This window comes from Dama dama, chromosome 29 (genome assembly GCF_033118175.1).
Source record: "Dama dama isolate Ldn47 chromosome 29, ASM3311817v1, whole genome shotgun sequence".
NCBI classification, from domain to species: domain Eukaryota; kingdom Metazoa; phylum Chordata; class Mammalia; order Artiodactyla; family Cervidae; genus Dama; species Dama dama.
The window spans coordinates 68,131,392-68,152,046 of NC_083709.1; the positions used below are offsets into that span (position 1 = coordinate 68,131,392).

The following is a 20,655-nucleotide window of genomic DNA, read 5'->3' on the forward strand; positions in this document are numbered from 1 at the left end:
ATGAACAATGGACAGAGGTTTGTGACATTGTACAGGAGACAGGGATCAAGATCTTCCCCAAGAAAAAGAAATGCAAAAAAGCAAAATGGCTGTCTGAGGAGGCCTTACAAATAGCTGTGAAAAGAAGAAGAGAAGTGAAAAGCAAAGGAGAAAAGGAAAGATATACCCATTTGAATGCAGAGTCCCAAAGAATAGCAAGGAAAGATAAGAAAGCCTTCCTCAGTGATCAATGCAAAGAAATAGAGGAAAACAATAGAGTGGGAAAGACTAGAAATCTCTTCAAGAAAATCAGAGATATCAAGGGAACATTTCACGCAAAGATGGGCTCAATAAAGGATAGAAATGGTATGGACCTAACAGAAGCAGAAGATATTAAGAAGAGGTGGCAAGAATACCTAGAAGAACTGTACAAAAAAGATCTTCATGACCCAGATAATCACGATGGTGTGATCACTCACCTAGAACCAGACATCCTGGAATGTGAAGTCAAGTGGGCCTTAGGAAGCATCAGTATGAACAAAGCTAGTGGTGGTGATGGAATTCCAGTTGAGCTATTTCAAATGTTCAAAGATGATGCTCAAAGATGATGCTGTGAAAGTGCTGCACTCAATATGTCAGCAAATTTGGAAAACTCAGCAGTGGCCACTGGACTGGAAAAGGTCAGTGTTCATTCCAGTCCCTAAGAAAGGCAATGCCAAAGAATGCTCAAACTACCACACAATTACACTCATCTCATATGCTAGTAAAGTCATGCTCAAAATTCTCCAAGCCAGGCTTTAATAGTACGTGAACCGTGAACTTCCAGATGTTCAAGCTGGTTTTAGAAAAGGCAGAGGTACCAGAGATCAAATAGCTAACATCCACTGGATCATCGAAAAAGCAAGAAAGTTACAGAGAAACATCTCTTTCTGCTTTGTTGACTATGCCAAAGCCTTTGACTGTGTGGATCACTATAAACTGTGGAAAATTCTTCAAGAGATGGGAATACCAGACCACCTGACCTGCCTCTTGAAAACCTATATGCAGGTCAGGAAGCAACAGTTAGAACTGGACATAGAACAGCAGACTGGTTCCAAATAGGAAAAGGAGTACGTCAAAGCTGTATATTGTCACCCTGCTTATTTAACTTATATGCAGAGTACATCATGAGAAACGCTGGGCTGGAAGAGGCACAAGCTGGAATCAAGATTGCCAGGAGAAATATCAATAACCTCAGATATGCAGATGACACCACCCTTGTGGCGGAAAGTGAAGAAGAACTAAAGAGCCTCTTGATGAAAGTGAAAGAGGAGAGTGAAAAAGTTGGCTTAAAGCTCAAGATTCAGAAAACTAAGATCATGGCATCCAGTCCCATCACTTCATGGTAAATAGATAGGGAAACAGTAGAAAGAGTGTCAGACTTTTTTGGGGGGGGACTCCAAAATCACTGCAGATGGTGACTGCAGCCATGAAATTAAAAGACGCTTACTCCTTGGAAGGAAAGTTATGACCAACCTAGACAGCATATTAAAAAGCAGAGACATTACTTTATCCACAAAGGTCCGTCTAGTCAAGGCCATGGTTTTTCCAGTGGTCATGTATGGATGTGAGAGTTGGACTATAAAGAAAGCTGAGCACTGAAGAATTGATGCTTTTGAACTGTGGTGTTGGAGAAGACTCTTGAGAGTCCCTTGGACTGCAAGGAGATCCAACCAGTCCATCCTAAAGGAGATCAGTCTTGGGTGTTCTTTGGAAGGACTGATGTTGAAGTTGAAATTCCAATACTTTGGCCACCTGATGTGAAGAGCTGACTCATTGGAAAAGACCCTGATGCTGGGAGGGATTGAGGGCAGGAGGAGAAGGGGACGACAGAGGATGAGATGGTTGGATGGCATCACCAACTCAATGGAGATGGGTGTGGGTGGACAGGGAGGTGTGGCGTGCTGCGGTTCGTGAGGTCGCAAAGAGTTGGACACGACTGAGCGACTGAACTGAACTGATTATATAGTTCTGTAATCTATAGAATCAATAGTCTATAATTCAACCTGGAGATTGAAAATTATTTTCCTTCAGAGAGTTGAAGGTGTGGCTCCAATGCCTTCAGGCCTCTGTTGTTCCTGAGGAGTCTAATGCCGTTTTTATTCTCAGCTTTTTGTATGTGATCCATTTTTTTTCTCCCAAAGCTTTGAAGATATTCTGCTTCTCGTTTCTGAAATTTCACAATGTTATTTCTCAATGTGGGTATTTTTTCATTAATTATGCTGGGTAATTAGTAAACATTCTTAATCTGGAAACAAGCTTCTAAGGGAAATGTTATTGACTTATTTAACAATTTCCTTTACTTTCTCCTTACAGAACTCATGTTGGATGAATTTTGGATGTCCTGGATTGTTAACCATATATATCTATTTTTTTCTTTTTACCCTGTTTTTGTCTTGTGGTTACTTTTTCTATATTTCATTGACTACATTTCTCAACTTTTTAATTGAATTTTTATTCCAGCTATTTTATTTTCAGTTTCCAGATTTATGTTCTCTGATTATTCTTTTTCAAAGAAAATTCTCTTCTTGTTTCATGGATATCACGTCTTATCTTTTTGAGGATCTGAATTGTAGATTGACATTTTTTCTTCTGTTTCCTGCATTGTGTCTGTTTCTTTGAGTTCTGTTTGTTTTGATCTTTTTAAAATAGTATAGGCTTCCTCAAATATCCATTCATGTGTAAGAGTGAAGCATTAAAAGCAATTGGATGGGGCCGGTCATCGGCAATATGTGTGCATGGTCTTGGCATTGAGATTATCAGAAAGTAAAAAGAGATCTGAGATGTTTTGGGGGAAAACCCAGAATGATTAGAAGCTTCGTAGGATGGATGGATGGGGCCCACTGACAGGACACTGACAGATTTCAAGCCTGGGTGATCCGGCAGCAAGTTACCAGAAGCATTGCTATCTAAAGGTCTTTTTCTGGTGCTCTGTAGTTCTCCAGAAAAAGATCTCTAGTCTCTTACTTGGATGTAAATTCTTAGCTGCCTGGATTCTGGGAACTGGGCAAAGGAGTTCTTGTCATTGAGCAAGAAGAATTTTTCTTAATCCTTCTATTTCATTCCTATATCCTGTGCTGTGCCTGGTCGCCACAAATCTGCAGCCTCTCGTGTTTGATTCTCTAAAGACCAAGGCTTTTGCCCCAGAAGGCTAGGGAAGGGATGGTTGTCTAGGCAGGTGGTAGTGGGATGGGGCCTGTGAATATAGTTGCCACGTTATACAGACATCTTTCATGTTTTCAGCCCTATCCTTCATCCCTGCTTCCTCCCGTACCTGCTGCCTCTAATTCCTGAGCCATCAAATGGCGATCGGCTCATTTTCCGTCAGAATCTCTCTCTGCAAGCACATTGGTTTCTGGTTCCTTTGCTCTGCGGTTATATCTCCTCCCAACTGCTTACCTTCCAGACACCATCAACATTGCTCCTCTGTGGTCTTCTCTACTCCATGGGTTTATTTCCTTTACTGTAATTTGTAAGGTTCAGAAAAGAGAAGAGATTAAGACATTGTTTCAACTCACCATGCTTAACCGGAAATCTTCTCTCACTTTTATGATTTTGAAAAGTGAGCTGCGTAGAACTGAAGATAGTATTCAGGTCTGCTGTCCCCATAGAAAAAAAGCTAGACTGACACATCCCTTGATGCAAATGGAATTTATTTTTGGTTGCAGTCTATGTTTTATACCCATTAATTTGTATTTGGCTGCCATTTGATGAAAAACATTGTTTCTGTGTTTCGAAAGTGATGAGTTTGGGTGTCCTGCTTTCATTTTTATATGAAAACAGTTAGTGCACTCCTAGTATAGATTCCATTATTATTCTGTAGATTACTGATGATTCTAGTTGCTAATATTTTATTTGGGATTATTTACTTTGATAATTGTAAGGGACATGGTATTTCTACCTTATTGCAGTATGTTTATCAGAATTGGTATCAATGTTATAATGACTGTTTAAAAAATTTTGGAAGCTTTCATTTTCTTTTATGGCCTAGAATAACTGGCATAGCATTGGGGGAAATAAACTAAGCTGGCTAAAAGCAATGTGACATCCTAGATTGGATCCTAGAACAGAAAAGACGCATAAATGGAAAAGCTGATGAAATCTGAATAAAATCTACAGTCTAGCTAATATTAGTGTACCAATGTTAATTGCTTAGTGTTGACAAAGTTACAATGATTATGTAAGATGCTAACATTAGGGAAAGCTGAATGAAGGGTGTAATGGAACCCTCTGTATTATCTTTGCAGTCTTTGTGTTCATCTAAAATTATTCCAAAATTTAAAGTTTATATTTAAAGTAAAACAACAAAAAAATCATAAGGGTGAGCTAAGTCTTATAAATTTGTGAGAGTTCACCTTTGAACCTATTTGCCTGGAATTTTTTTGAGTGTAGCTCTTTAACAACTTTCTCTTCTATGGTAATTGTCTTTTAGACATCTGTCTCTTCTAGGGTCATCTTATATCATTTATATTTCCCTTGAAAACCATCTATGTTATTAAGTTTTTTAAAGGTTTTTATGTATTGTTTAGCAACATAATCTCTTGTAATGTTTTAGAATTTTTTTCTGTATCCATGGTTATTTCCCAGTGTCATATATTATTTTGTGTGGGTATTTATTGGATTATGAAATTAACTTGATGAGTTGAGACAGTATTTTAAGAAGTAAAATAGAAAATTATATATTGTTTTAGGAAACTTTAATTTCAAGCATATATGCTGTTTTTCTTGGTAACTTGATAATATCTACCAAAGCACAAATGCATGTAAATTTTGACCTCGCAATTCAAAACCAAATATATAGTTGCATATGTACAGAAATGATACTTGTACAACATAACTCATTGCAATATTACTTACAACAGAGAGATTGGCAATAACCCAAATGTCTATCAAGGGAAGACTACTTCTTAAATTATAGTACATTCATACAGTGTAATACTCAGAGGCTGTCAAAAGGAATGAGGAGGCATTCTTTGTATTAATGTGAAAAGATACTGAGGAAGAAAGCTTGGTGCAAAACAATGTGTGTGGTGTACTATCCTTTGTGTTAAGAAGAGGATACCTGAAATCTATATTTGTATTTGCTTGTACAGGCATACAGAAACTCTGGAAAGACATATATCTCAAGTGGGAAAGCAGTGATTATGTATCAGTATGGGAACTGAGTGGATGGGCTTAGGGAAGAGGAGAGGGGATACCTTTCACTGTATATCTTTTTTAATTTTTATGGTAAGAACACACTTAACAGGAGATCTACCCTCTTAACAAAATTTTAAGTGCACAACACAGTAACTGTATATCTGTTTCTTTTTTTAAATCTTGAGTTTGAATTATACAAATTCAGAATTGCCTATTCAAAAGTTAGATATAAAATGCTAAGCAAAAAAATATAAAAAAACAAAAAACAGCCCTCAGACGAGTGGGCACAACGTGATTAAAATGCTTCCATCTCCACGTAGTTCCTGATGCGGTCAGAAGCAAGTGGTGCGGTCTAGGGATGCAGAGCTGAGGTGGGAGGGCAGGTCAGACGGAAGGTATGTCTCTGACAGTGGGTCACAGTCACAGTCTGAGAAGGCTTGCTTACATTTCCCAGGCCTTATCTTTAACCACTGAAGAAATGAAGGCGATCTCTTTGGCTTTATCACAAGACTGCATTACAGGGCTGTGGGCTCTTCAGGGCAGGGGGCTGCTGAAGTTCTTCACTCTGTGGACACTGAGCCCCTCTGTGTGTTCATTTCAGATACAAAGAAAGCCCTGGTTATTTGATCAGCATGTCTTAAAATTGGCAAATATAGGAAGCATCACGGTGATCTGTTAAGAATCCTCTTCCAAGCATTTTGGTTAGCTTCTTAAGAAAACTCTTCTTCTTTTTAGGTAAATGGAAGAGCTGGAGGCCAGCTTATTCCAGACACGGAAAGCCCAGAGAATAGAACAAATGGTGGCAAGATGGCTCCGGCGCTCCCGGGACAGCTCGGCCCGGTAAGGCTCCTGGGCTGGCGGAGATTTCTGTCTGGGAGGGTTCAGTGTTCCCGCGGGAGGAGGTTTTGCAGTCTTGGCAGCGCCTGGGGATCACTGTCTCCGGCTTGCTTTGTTCTTACATCCTGTGACGGGAGAAGTGTAAATGGGTCAGCAGTTTTGCTGGAGTGCCTTTCTCTTGGTCCCTTTCCAGTTCCTCCCCTCTGCATCCTTCAGCAGGCACTCAGAGACATAGAGTCCCTCACCCCAAACTCATGCCCACATTTATAGGGACACACATTCACACACAGACAGACGTATGCACACTCGCACCCACATACTTGCACCCATGTGCCTATACGCTCTGAAACACACACTCACACACAGAGTTTTGAACACACACTCACACATGTTCACTGCTTCTGTCTGTCGCACACACACCCCTTGTCTTAGTACTTGATATCAGGCAATCTGCTGTTTATACTCTTTCCCCGTCTTTGTTTCCAGCAGCTGTTCCTTCCTTGCAGTCCCTATTTCATTCTAAACAAAATGAAATGAAATCAAATACAGATCTGATTTGACTGCTACAAGAGAACTTAAAATATGTTCTGTTTCAAAGCGCTCATTTTCCATCTCAGACTTCCTGTCTGGCCCTGACATGGAGATGAAATATCATGTGTCAGGTGTTTCTGATACACATATTCTTCCAAAGGAACTGGGAACAGCTGTCCTGTTGCCAAGCGGTACACTTGCTCAGAGCTGCGCTTCCCTGTGTCCACGTGCTCGGGTCCTCACACACTGCAATAGGATAAGGTTGGGAGGACAGACGAAAACCTGAGGTTCAGGAGTATCTCGTTTACAGCCGTCCCACCCGCTCTGCTCTGAAATGATTGCTGGGTCGTCATCTTCTGTAGGATGGGTTCAAACATGTTTGGTTAGATGTTCAAGGCTCCCTACGATCGACCCACAATCCATTACAGCTGTTTGTCTTATGCCTCTGCTTCGTTCACATCATCCACCAGCTGAAATGACCTACTCGCTGTTCCCCTACCCAAGCACCCAGCCTCCCCTTCCACCACCTAGACCTGGGTTCCTGTGCCACATCTCTTCCTCCCATTTTCATGTGTCTAGACCCCACTCACAGTTCAGGGTCTGGCTGAAATGCTGGGTCTTCCATGAAGTGCTCCACAGTCCACAGCCAGAATCAATCTCTCCCAAGGGGTCCCACAGTATTTGGTTTGTAGCATCCGCATTGTGCTTCTCCAGGTGTGTTCAGCTTAAACTTGAGCACATCCCTTTTGTTTCTTCTGAGCTTCTATACAAGCTCAGTGAAGGGCAGGGAAAGTATCAGCCTCACCTCATAGCCCAGACTGAGTTCCAGGAGATTGCAAGGAGTCAGGTAGTGCTTGGTGAATGAATGGGAAAACTCCTAGGTACATTGTTTTCTGAAGTGGGTTCTGCAAAACCTAGTTGTGTGTGATGTTCTCTACTAAAAAACATTCCATGGCCAAATATGTTTAGGAAGCGATGCAACCTATATCTAATTCCTACCCACCCACTCTTGGTAATTCATAGTGCGTTTTGGCACATTAAAGGCTCTGAGAAGTCCTGCAGAAAAAGACTTGTGTAACTTTGACTTGACCTTGCCTGAATATTTGACCATGTAACTCTCTAATATCTAGTTTCTCTCACAGAATGTAAATAAAGGGCAACATCTAGAAAAATTTTTTTTCTCATTTATTTTGAGATGTGTTTCACATAACATAATATTTACCCATTTAAAAATGTGCAGATTTATTTAGTGTATATACAGTATATATTCAGTGTATATATAGAATTTTGCAACAATCACCACAGTCTAATTTTAGAATACTTTTGATACCCTCAAAAGAAACCCCAAAAGAAACCCCATACCCATTAACAGTCATTCCCTATTTGCCCCTCCCCCAGCTCTAGACAACCACTCATCTACTTTCTGTTTCTATAGATTTGTCTGTCCTGGATATTTCCTGTGAATAGAATCATACAATATATTGTCTTTGTGACTGCCTTCTTTCACTTAGTGTAATGTGTTTGAGGTTCATCCATGTTCTAATATGCCTCAGCATGCATTCCTTTTATTTAAAACCTTTTTATTTTGTATTGGAGTATAGTGGATTAACAATGTTTTAGTAGTGTCAGATGGATAGCGAAGCAACTCAGCCATACATATACATACATGTATCCATTCTCCCCCAAAACCCTTCCCACCTAGGCTGCCCCATAGCGTTGAGTAGAGTTCCCTGTCCTACACAGTAGGTCCTTGGTCCTTGTTAGTTATCCATCTTAAATATAGCAGTGTGTACCTGTCCATCCCAAATGCCCTAACTATCTGTTCCCCCATCCTCCCCTCCCCACTGCCGCTGCAACCGGAAGTTCATTCTCTTAAGTCTGTGCGTCTTTTTATGTTTTATAAATAAGTTCATTTGTATCATGTTTTTTTAGATTCCTCATATAAAGGATGTCACATGCTGTTTCTACTTCTCTGTCTAACTTGCTTCACTCAGTATGACAATTCTTGTTGTTGTTCATTTGCTCAGTTGTAACCAACTCTGTGACCCCATGGCCTCCCTGTCCTTCACTGTCTCCTGGAGCTTGCTCAAACTCATGTCCATTGAGTCCGTGATGCCATCTAACCAGCTTGTCCTCTGTCGCCCCCTTCTCCTGCCTTCAAACTTTCCCATCATCAGGGTCTTTTCTCATGACAATTTTAAGGTCCACATCCATATTGCTGCAAATGACATTATTTCATTCTTTTTGATGGCTGAGTAATATTTGATTGTAAATATGTACTGCCTCTCCTTTATCCATTCCTCTGTTAATGAACATTTAGGTTGCTTCCATATCTTGACTGTTTTAAATAGCACTTGCATTCCTTTTTATTGCCAAATAATATTCTATTATGGTATATTTTCTTTGTCCATCAGTTAATGTGCACTTGAGTTGTTTCCACTTGGGAGCTATTGTGAATAATGCTGCTATAAACATTTTTTATTTGAACAGATGTTTTCATTTCTCTTGGGTTTATACTTGGATTAGAATAGCTGGGTCATATAGCAGCTTGATGTTGAACCTTTGGAGGAACTGCCAGGCTGTTTTCCAAAGCACTTCCACCAGCAGGATATGAGGTTTCCAATGTCTGCACACCTTTGGCAACACTTATTATCTGCTGTTTTTTATTATAAACATCCTAGTGGGTGTGAAGTGGTATCTCATTATGGTTTTGATCTGTATTTTCCTGATAGCTCATGATGTTGAGCATCTCCCCATGAATTTAGTAGGAAGTTTGTTTTCCAAGTGCTTTAGAGAGAGAAGAAAAAGAGGGAATGATTCCTGGACGTGTCCATGGAAGGCATTATTTCTGTGTTTCTAGGATAAATCACATGTAGTCTTATTGAAATTGTTTCTCATCTCTAATCCTGCAACCTTAATTCAAGCTGGGTCCTTCTGTCTTTAGATTAGTTGAAAATGGTCAAGAATTGAAAAGCATGATTTGTTTTCCTGGAGTAGAGTAAATGGTACCACCTTCCACAGAATTGCTTAACCGAGAGACCTGTGAGTCATGCTGAATTTTCCTCTCTCTTGTACCCTGTATCTAGCCCATTAGCAACTTCTGTCAGTTCATCCTCAAACCTATCTCCACTCTGTCCAGCTCTCTGTCCCCGGAGGGCATTGCCATAGTCACTCACTCCTTCTCTTCTCCACCCTGAAGCCATAGTGAGCTTTTCAAAATACACGCTGCTCCTGTCCCCCAGGCTCGCTCCTGGCTCCTCCCCATCCCAAACCTTTCAGTGGCCGCCTGCCATCATCCCATAGCCTACAAGCCCCTTTACAATCTGTTCCTGGGTTCATGTCTTCATCTTGTTCCTCCCACTTCCTTGCCACACTTTATAACAATATATCCATTTGTTTACTTGTTCTTTGCCTAACCCCCCACCTGTTTAATATATGACTCTTCTCCCCCAACCCTCCTGCCACATATAAGACCAAAGACCATAACTGTCTTATCTAAAAAGTATCTTCAGCCCTAGAAGAATGCATACATAGCATGTAGTAGATATTCAATAAATGTTTATTGATTAAGGGCTTTCACAGTCAGGGACTATATTACTTATTTTTATTTATTTAAAATATATCTAAATTTTGCATTGTTTCTTCTTCCAAATGGAATTTTTGATGATTAACAGTTTTAGAACACATAAAAACTTTTAAATAAAGACTGGAAATTCTGTAGATAGATTGCAAGCCAATTAGAAGTAGGATTTAGCATTTGAGTATTAACACTGGCTCTGCATTTCCTGATAGCCAGGTCAAGAAATGAAAAAAATAGATTGAAGTGTTTTTTATAGTCCAGAGAAAAGGAAACAGAAATTAATCTCAGTCATACGTTTACATCCATCTTTTAACAATCTTGCTATCTTTTCAGACCTTTAAAAGCTTCTACTCATTTCAGCTGGATGTACTTACTTAATTATAATTGCCATTTTTTCCCCATAAAGTTAAGTTTTATCTCCAACACTAATTGAACTGTCTAGGAAGAAATTAGTCAAAAATAACAATTTCCATTTCCAAATATTATTAAACAAATTGATAATTTTTATGAACCTGGGTAATGTTAGAGCTTTATAAGGCATCTTAAAATGGGTTTTTTTCTGGGGAAGAGTGTCAACTTCCAAAGTTACTTTGATTTCTTCAATTTTAAATTAGTGGACAGTCCCTAGTCAAATTCAGATAGTGGCACTCAGTTTGAATGTCTATGTGTGCATGCAAGCTTAGTGATACCAATAATTGTAGAAATGCAAAATTACTCAGATGTTATTAAGATGACTGCTATTTTACCACTTAATTTTACATTCCAATATAAAAATAACATTTACAGTATCAGTGCTCTTTTAGAAATAGCTAACCCCCCCAAATAGTCTCTGTGACATGTTTTGAATTTCTGTAAAAATAGTGTAATACAAACCACTTAATAAAAGCTGTAACATAGTGACATTGCGTTATAAACTAATTTTTAACCATTTTGCTTTGAACTAAATTGTCATCTTTACTGCTTCTTATAACTAGGGGGGGTGATAAAATGAGATGAGAAGGACATGTTATAGAATACTTTTTTTGCTTAATTATACCTTTTTTTGGTCTCCTACAATTTTTGATTTTTATATAGTTAAATGATAATCTCTTGATGATTTCTTTGATTGTTTCAAAGCTTAGAAAATCCTTATCCAATAATTAATTAATTAATTTTCAATTTGATAGTTTAAGATATTTTATATTTAAGTTTTTACTTTGGTGTTTATTTTAGTATAGACTGTGAAATAAAGATCTAGCTTGGTTTTTTCCAAAATAAGTAGTGTTTGCATCACCATTAACTGTGAGTAACCTTTCCTTCACTGACTTATGGTCTCATTTTATCATATATGAAATTCCTGTGTCTGTGGGCGAAAACTTGTATCTCTTCCTAGGCTAGCTATTCTGTTTAATTGATCTAACCGCCTTCTTTCACACACCTGTATTAAAACTATTTATATTTATTGTCTGTTAAACTAGACTTTTATTCTCTTCATTTGCCATTTTATATTCTTATCTGCCTTTTCCATGTGAACTTTAGAATAATTTTATTGTATTATTAAAACAATTTTGTGTAAGAATGACTGGATTCTCATATGTGTAATCTAGAAATGTTGGTTTTATAGATCAAGACTTAAAACAATCTAAGGCGTTTGATGAATTTCATGCTTTCTTCTTGGTGCTCGGTTTTCTAAACCTCAAGGCTTAGAAAGATTTCTTTCAGTTTATATTTAATCTTAATATCAGTGTGTGTTAGTATTAATCTAATGTGCGCACATGTGTGTTTAATGAATACACATATGCACACACTCACACATATACACACAGGCATATGTATTCACAAATGTGCACACGTGCATCATGGCATCTTTGTGTCAGAAGTCTTGGCTATTGGTTTTTCCCTCCTTCTAAATTTGCTCTTGTTCATTATAACCATCGTCTGTTTACTAGTTATAGGAATGGTATTTTTTACCTTTCTAATACTCCTAGTGGTGTAGAAAGACCATTTCAGGTACGTTTTTTATTGCTATTGACCATGGACAAAAGGGAAAGATTTTAAGAGAACAGGTTAGAAAGTTCCTGTGCTGCATCCGTGGGGTCACCCTTGTCTTCTGAACTCCTTTTTAAAGTAGCAGTGGAATACTTCCTCCTCCTCTCAGCTGTAAGCTTTTGCCCTATAGCACTGTACACACAATATATACATTCAGTGGTCTCTAGAAACTATCACAGCCACAAGCCTAGTCCCGTGATTATGACTACAAGATAAATTTCTTTCTGGAACAGGCCACTCCTTCTATTTCTTCTTTCTTTGAATAAACTTTAGATTAAAAATCCAGTTTATACCAGACGTTCACTTTTAAAATCACTCAAGCTGAACATAATACAGTGTTTAAACATAGATTCAAAATAGTTTCTCCACATCCTGCTGGAAGTCAGAGGTGAATTCTTTGTTGTTACAAGATAGAGGCAAAATATATTTCACAGCCTATCAAGAGAGCAGATAAAAAGCCAGAGAATATTTGAAGCCTAATCTGTCTCCATCTGGTATTTTCTCTTTTTCTCAGTGTTATTGATCAGCTCAATATGAACTTATGACCCATAAAATATAGAATGAGTCTACCCGAGACTATTTTCATGATGAATTTAACATGTTTTTTCCAGTTCTACCTTAGAATCCAGTTATCTGACAAGATTTCTATTAGTGCCGCCAAGTCTTATGCTGTTCCGATGTAAAACCACAGGAATGATCCCAGATTTATGATTTAAAACCATTACAAAGGCGGCAGACAGAGGGTTTTGGATTGTCAGCGCTTAGTTTGATATTTATAAGATTCTTCAGAGGAGGAAATTTTGCTGCAGAGATCATTTCCTTCAGTTCCCTGTCGAACATTTTTTTTGAGGAGATACTATGGCTTCGTCCTGTTTTTAAGCAATCCCTTTCCAAACAAAAGCCTAGATGTGGCCTTCAGGGAATATGTCAAATCCAGACTCTGGGCCAAAGCTCCTGACGCTGTCCAGAGATTAGTCAGCACAGCGGGGCCTCGTTTGTCTACCATTGTTGGGGAGCACACCCTTCCAAATGGAAAAGTCAGATAAATAGACTACGCACTTGAAAAGCATCCATATGAATTCTGTTCTAACCATGTGGAAAGGTTTGTATTTTTCTCTTGTCCTCTAAACATTTATTAAGCCTTACTCTATGCCTAGCGTTGAATTCGGCACATGGGGGCAAGAAAGACATAGTTGTACTATATGAGCTATTGTCTAGAAAGGACAGGAGACTTCACACGGGTCATTACAAATATGACGTGTGTTTAAAAAAGTGAGGTACAGACTTTGTGTACAGGTTCAGCAGAGGGAGAGGGATATTTCTGCCAGAAACAGAAGATTGAGCAGGAGCTGTGCAGGTGAAGTGTACGTAGGGTGTTTTGAGAGCTGTGGCAAGGGCTGGGCGATATTCTAGCCGGAAGGAAGACCTTGTGTGTTTGAGGAACTCCAAGGGGACTTGTCTGGCTAGAACAAAGATATTGAGGGAGTGAATGGCTTGGTTGTAGAGACTTCAGTGGCAAGCAGGGGCTGTATTATGCCATACTAAGGTTTTCAGAGTAAGTCCTTCAGTCAGGACAGACATATGAGCAGGATTGCATTTATTAATATAATATCAATCTAGTTGCTGGATGGAGAATCATTTAGGTGAGACAAGAATGAAAAGTGGGGAGGGACTTCCCTGGTGGTCTAGTGGCTAAGACCCTATGCTTGCAATTCAGGGGGCCTGGATTCAATCACCGATCAAGGAACTAGATCGCACATGCTGCAATTCAGAGTTTGCATGCCACAACTAAATGATTCTGCATGCCGCAACTAAGACTTGGAACAGCCAAATAAATAAATATATTTTTTTAATAGAGCACAAAAAGTGGGGAGACCAGCTAGGAGACACTTAGAGAAATCTGTCTGTAGGACAGGTGACAAGGTTCCTGAAATAGAATGGTGGTCATGGAGATAGAGAGAAATGGGCATCTTTAGAGAGTTTTGAAGTCATGACTGATGGGATACTAGGGGTGAGAGCAGGGTAAAGTCAAAGATTACTCCCAGGAGTATGTCTTGAGCAACTGATCACTGTTCTCCAGATACATTCATTGAGCTCTGGGATATGGAGAAGATGGGTCCTGATTAGGACTCATTGTCAAAAGGCAGAGCTGTATATCAAATTAAGCAAACTTACAGGACAAATGACAAACATTGAAGTCTGTCATATTCAAATTTACTGCTATTTATTAATGTTATATATACATTTCCACCTTTACTAATCATATTAGGTGTACTATTTTGTATCATACTCTCTGTATTCAGTATTTTGCTCATATATTCACCTAATAAACAGAGATGCTTTCTATGGGCAAAGTTCTTCACTTGGTACAGTGAGAAATACAGAGGTGGATAAAAAATGGTTCCTGAATTCTGAGAATTTGCAGTCTATGCGGGGTGATGATATATGGAATCAAATAGCTCTCACTGACAGTTGAGGTGCTCAAGGCTAGAAGGGCTCAGAGATGAGTGAACTTATGTCTAGCTAGGGAATCAGAGGAGGATCTTTGGAAGAGGTAGCATTTGAGCTGGATTTTGATTGGCCTTACAGTTTCCTGTGAGGCAGCTGCATGAACTGAAGCCCAGATGTAAAACTGGTGCAGCGGGTAAGGTTAGGCTGGAGTGAAGGCCTGGGAAGGAGAGTGGGCGGAGAATGTTGGCTGGGACCTGAGACTTAAAGACGAAAGACCAAGAGGATAAGGCTGAGGAGTTTAACTTTTATCCTGCAGTGATGGGGAGTTGTAAGGGCAGAATAATCCACACAAGGGCGTTTGGGCAGTTTAGAAGATGCTGTGGAAGAATATTTTCTAAGCTATGTTTCCATGTATGTCTAAGCTTCACAGGCTTGTGGTCCTTCATTGTTGTAGAGTCTTGGGGCAATTCCTTACTATGCTTGATTTATCTCTTCTCTGTTGGGTGGTTTCAATTTTTTCAACTATTCTAAATAAAGCTATGGTAACTATTTTTGAATACTCAATTGCCAGGGTGTTTTGAGCTCATACTCTGTTCTAGGGCTTTATGATACAAGGGAATGTTTGTCTTCTAGGAACTCATAGTCTAGTGCAGACAGTGATTTTTATTTTGGGGGGATGCATATTACTTTGAGGAATGTTATTCAGAATGGTAACAGAAGGTCAAAGAAAATGATCAAGTTTTAAATTCATATTATAATTTCCCTGATGACTTTACAAAGAGAGTAAGCAGCCAATTTATATGGTCACCCTTAAATCCCAGGGCCCACACATGTTGGACTTCATTATGTTTATTCCTGTGTGGTGCTTTAGTGACATGTAATAGTTCTCTGTAGTCCATTCAGTTGTTCTTCTTTAATCACCAGAGTTGTACATTTTCTGTTATTTACCAGCTTTATTTCTTCATGTGCGAGTTTTCCACTCAGTTACTTTGAGGATGTGAAGTCTGGGTATTTACTGCATGTTTTTATGTCCATTCTGCATATATTTTTATTGTAAGCTTTTTCCCTCCAGGATTTTACAAGTTGATTCACTTATTTCCAACAGCTCTATCTATATGTTGCATACCATGCAATTCACTCACTTAAAATGTACAGCTCACTGATTTTTAGTGTTTTCACAGGGATGTAAGACCACCACAACAATAAGTTTTGGAAAATTTCATCACCCCAGCAGGAAACTCTGAATGTATTAGCAGTCACTCTCTATTTCCTTTCTAAACCCTCATTCCCCAGCCCTAGGCTATCACTAATCTACTTTCTGTCGCTATAGATTTATCTATTCTGGACATAGCACATGAATGGAATCATACAATATGTGGTCTTTTGTGACTGACTTCTTTCATTTAGTGCGATGTGTTCAAGGTTTATCCATGTTATAGTACATATCAGTATTTCATTCCTTTGTATTTCTGAATAATACTCTGCTATAGAATATTGTTTTTGTCATTAGTTGAGGTACAGTTAGATTCCACTTTGTTCCACTTTGGAGGTTCCACTTTGGAGCTATTATAAGTAATGTTGTTATGAACACTTGCGTGCAAATTTTGTGTGGGCATATGCTTTTCAGTTTTCTTGGATGTATGCCTAGGAGTGGAATTGCTGGGTCATTCAGTGTTTAGTCTGTTAAGAAATTGCAAGATTATATGAGGGTTTCGTTTTTCTCCACATCTTAGTCAGCACTTGATCTATTTTTTTGATTATAGCCATTCTAGTGGGTGTGAAGTGGTATGTCACTGTGGTTTTGATTTGTATTTCCATAACCACTAATGATCTTTTCATATCCTTATTGACTGTCCATTTACTTTGGTGAAATGTCTATTCACATCCTTCACCCAATTTTTATTTGGGTTATTTGTCTTTTTTGTTTAACTGTATTATAAAAATTCTTTATATAGTCTAGGTACCAGGTCCTTATCTGACTCTTTGCAACCCCGTGGGCTGTAGCCCGCCAGGCTTCCCATGGAATTCTCCAGGTGAGAATACTGGAGCGGGTAGTCATTTCCTTCTCTAGCCGATCTTCCCAACCCAGGGATTGAAGCCAAGTCTCCTGCATCCCAGGCAGTTTCTTTTATAATCTGAGCTACCAGGGAAGTCCCATTAGATATGTGGTTTGCAAATATTTTCTCCTATTTTGGGCATTGGCTTTTCACTTTTTCAGTAGTGTCCTTTGAAGTACAAAATTTTCAACTATGAAGTTCAGTTTATTTATGTTTTCATTTGTTGCTTGTGCTTTCAGCGTCATATCTAAAATGACACCAAAGTCACAAAGGTATATTCTTATATTTTCTACTAAGAGTTGTATAATTTTAGCTCTCATATTTAGATCTGTGATCCGTTTTGCGTTAATTTTTGTGTATAAGAAGAAGTTAAAAGCTTTTTTTCACTTAAATTTCTCTTTGTGCTTTTCTTTGTAGTTATCCAATTTTTTATTTCTTTGTGTTTATGTATTGGTTATTGAAATTTCACATTCAAACCATCCCCCTTATATCTTATGCCTATCTTTAATTCTCCAATCCTTAGAAATGTGTCTCCTCACCAGAGCTGGCACAAAGGGTCCACATTTATTTCCAGTTTTTGTAATTCTCTCTCTTGACCTTTTTGAAATTTAATACTCTGTATAAAGCTTAGTACCACAGTGTGGTGATTTTGTCACCATGTTGAACTATTTCTGGCTAGCCACATAATATTTTAAAAGACTTTCTGGAATTTCTATTCACCTTCACTGGTAAAGACCATGCCATGCAGTTTTGATCATTGCTGCCCTCCGATAGGAGCATGAAAGTAGACTAGCTCACTGCCTGGTACGTAGGTAGTGCTCAATGGATGTTGCGAGTGATTATGGTTGTTGCTGTTACTGGTACTCTTACTGTCATCGATTTGTTGGATTTTTTTTTTTTGTAATCTGGAAGGATTTTGAACCAGTGTTCCATCAAGTTTATATTTTCATTCAGTACTTACGTTCATTTTTGAATCTGTAATCTTCCCAACCAGGAATCCAGGAATCCAGCATCACTATTACTTGTGTCTTCTCTTATTACATCAACTTTTTAAGAAAACCTAGCTCCTGATACACTTTCAGCTATTCTGTCTTTAATGGATTGTAGGATGCGTTTTGTGGCTGTGTTTTATGTATTTTTCCTGCAACTCCACTAAACTTGTTTTTTAAGTACTAGCAATTCTTTTTGTGGATCATTTTCTCAGTGTAGATTGTCATCTGTTTGGAGGAAAAAAAAAAAGCTATGCTTATTATTCCCCTTATCATTTTTCCTTCTCCAAAAACTATTCCAGGCATTTCTCCTGCCACTCAAATAGGAGTAGTGTCTAGGGTGTCCTTCCTGTTGCTTTTTCAAAGGAACACAAATGTTGATTTTTGTTTTTCAGTGTACTATATTATTTATTTTATTTAGAGAGGCCCTTTCAAAGCTTTAAGTTCTTCTTTTTAAATCAGGACTACCTATGGTTTTATTCAGTATAAATTATCAGAGGTTTCTGTCTCTTCTCTCTTGTTAGGTCTGGCTTCTAATCCTTCTCAGTACTACCCATGTGCTTGCCTAGGAGAAATCCTTTCTTTGTTCCTAAGGGAGCTCCTTTATGGGTAATGTGCATAACATGGCTTTGTGCTTTGGACTTGTCACATGCATATTTTTTGAGGCAGTTTTAAAAAATATATTTCCTGGTCCTTGTTGAAACTTGAGATTATTATAAATGACAGAGAGGTGCTTTTCAGATAGTGAGGTCCTATTGCATTAGGTAGAGTTCCTGACAGTGTTTGGTAAATGGATGAGAATAAATGAAAAACCTTAACTGCAGAGCCCCAAGGAAGCTGTTACTCCTCCACATTTCTGTTGTGTATAATGACAATGAACACCTTATCTCTTACTATATGATCTTCCTCAGAAAGAACCACTGACCCTTAGAAGTCAAAAGCCATTTGCCACAAATGAAAAATAGCTCATAAATTCACTTTGTGGTATTGAGCGATAGAAGATACAACTTTCAACTTATCTGCTTTTAGATATGCTGAAAACACACATATTTTTAACAATTAATACAGAGGGAGTTTGTGCTCTGTGGGATTTTATATTGGAAAAAAAAGAAAAAAATCATCAAAGAAACAATTCACCTATAAAAATGAGTCATCATCAGACATCCAAACTGAGCAACTGCTTGCTCCTATTCACAGTCCGTGTTTTTCCTCTTTTGTACTTCTGCTGAAGCAGTGCCCCCTGCCTGGGTTGCCTGTCCGTCCATCCATCCATCCATCCATCCATCCATGGATCCATCAATCTATCCATCCATGCATCCATCCACTCAGCAGCAGTTACTGAATATCTTCCTTATGCCAGGATTTGGGCTGGGTAGATATACCCTCGAAATCTCTCATCTCTTCCAGGTAGCAAATGCTTGCCTGCTTCCTCCTCCTCTACCCCCCAGAGTTAACACTTCCCGCCTCTTCTCTGCACACCCACAGCCCTTTGTGACTCGTCTTCCAGAGCATGGTGCTGTGTCCTGCTGTTTTATTTACTGCGGTTTGTGTGTGTCTCTCTCTCGAGGGAAGAGCTAGTGTCCACTCAGCTCTGCAGATTCCTCCTCCAGGGTGTTTGGGGCTGACCTGGCTTGTGCCACCCACTAGATTCCCCTCGCTGTCTCTTACACACTCCTTCTCTTCCAGGGCTAAAGTTGCCACAGCTGACGGGCCCCCCGGGATCCCAACCCAGACCGTCATCCCTGTGAAACACACAGTAAAAATAGACAAAGACACCCTCCTCCAGGACTATGGATTTCACGTTTCCGAGAGCCTTCCCCTCACGGTGGTGTCCGTCACAGCAGGTAGGGGCTGATTGGGAAACAAGAAAGACTTGGGCTGTTTGTGGGGGATTATCCCTGGCTCTCTTCCCGTATCTCTGTGCTGTAACATAATGCAGAAAATGCTACCCCAGGAAGTTAGAAAGGGCACATCTCATTTTGACCCAATTCTGTCCGGGGCTTTGCACCTTCCTATGGCACAGGGAAGGTGAGCCCCCGTGCGCTTGCTGACCTGCATCGCAGGTCCGCTGGCCTCGGCTGAGGCTTTGCCCATCTGTGGCCCCCTGGCCAGTCTCCGAAACAGTGACAGTTTGGGAATCAGCAGGCCCTCCTCTCTGAACCCTGCATGCTCTGAGCTGGGGAGAGTTTCTGGTCAGACAGTAATAGAAATTATTGATTTGTTTTCACTTGAGTCTCTGTAAAATATAGGCTGTATCAGGGGAAGAGGAGCAGGCTGGGAATGTCTCGAGTCTGTCTTCATTCTTCAGTTATGTGTTGATGTGAGATCTGGGACCAGTTAAAATCTATTAATCTGAACTTACACACACACACCTACCAGATTTCTTTAGAGATGAATGTAGTAGATTTGTTGGCTGGCTCTGTTGATGCAGGGGATTTCTTCTGCTAGGCCTCTTTCCTTGGACAGCCTCTTAACACCCCTTGAAGGTGATGGATGGTAGGTATATTATCCAAGATTTGTAAACAGGGAAACTGAGATTCCTGTGAGCCCAAGTCTGGCTAGGGGTGGGGGTGAGCCGGTGCCCCGGAGACCGGATCAGGCTGCCATTCAGCTGAGTGACTATGACACGTTGGGTCTGGGCCCTCCTGGCATGAGCACCAGGTATTTTCTTTTCTTTCCAACAGGGGGCTCTGCTCACGGTAAACTTTTCCCCGGTGATCAGATCCTCCAGATGAATGACGAGCCTGCCGAAGACCTTTCCTGTGAAGGAGCAGTCAACATTCTGAGGTACTAAATTGTCTTCCATCATCCAGAGAGTCGCACAGATTATTACAGAGCAAGAATGAGTGACAGAGAGGGCATAGCTGATCCTTTGTGATTTAAGTAAGGTCCAGGCTCCTTTAAAGCAGCAACAATAGCCTTGTTTTAGAATTCCATCTCGGTTCCTCTCTGCTCCCTTTCACCTGCCTATAAATGGGATTAGGAGGCACAGGTCCTACATTCATCAGCCCCCTGCAAGGCCCAA

General features: G+C 39.5%; 1 protein-coding gene across 1 annotated transcript in view; it reads left to right on the top strand.

The window, feature by feature from the left end:
- The window catches only part of FRMPD1 (FERM and PDZ domain containing 1), a 156,027-nt gene that overhangs the window by 104,537 nt on the left and 30,835 nt on the right, over positions 1 to 20,655 (top strand). The window contains exons 3-5 of the mRNA XM_061132341.1: positions 5,893 to 5,997; positions 19,317 to 19,474; positions 20,315 to 20,417. Of these exons, the coding sequence (XP_060988324.1) occupies positions 5,897 to 5,997; positions 19,317 to 19,474; positions 20,315 to 20,417 (362 nt within the window). The 5' untranslated portion in view covers positions 5,893 to 5,896. The remainder of the gene's footprint in view (positions 1 to 5,892; positions 5,998 to 19,316; positions 19,475 to 20,314; positions 20,418 to 20,655) is intronic.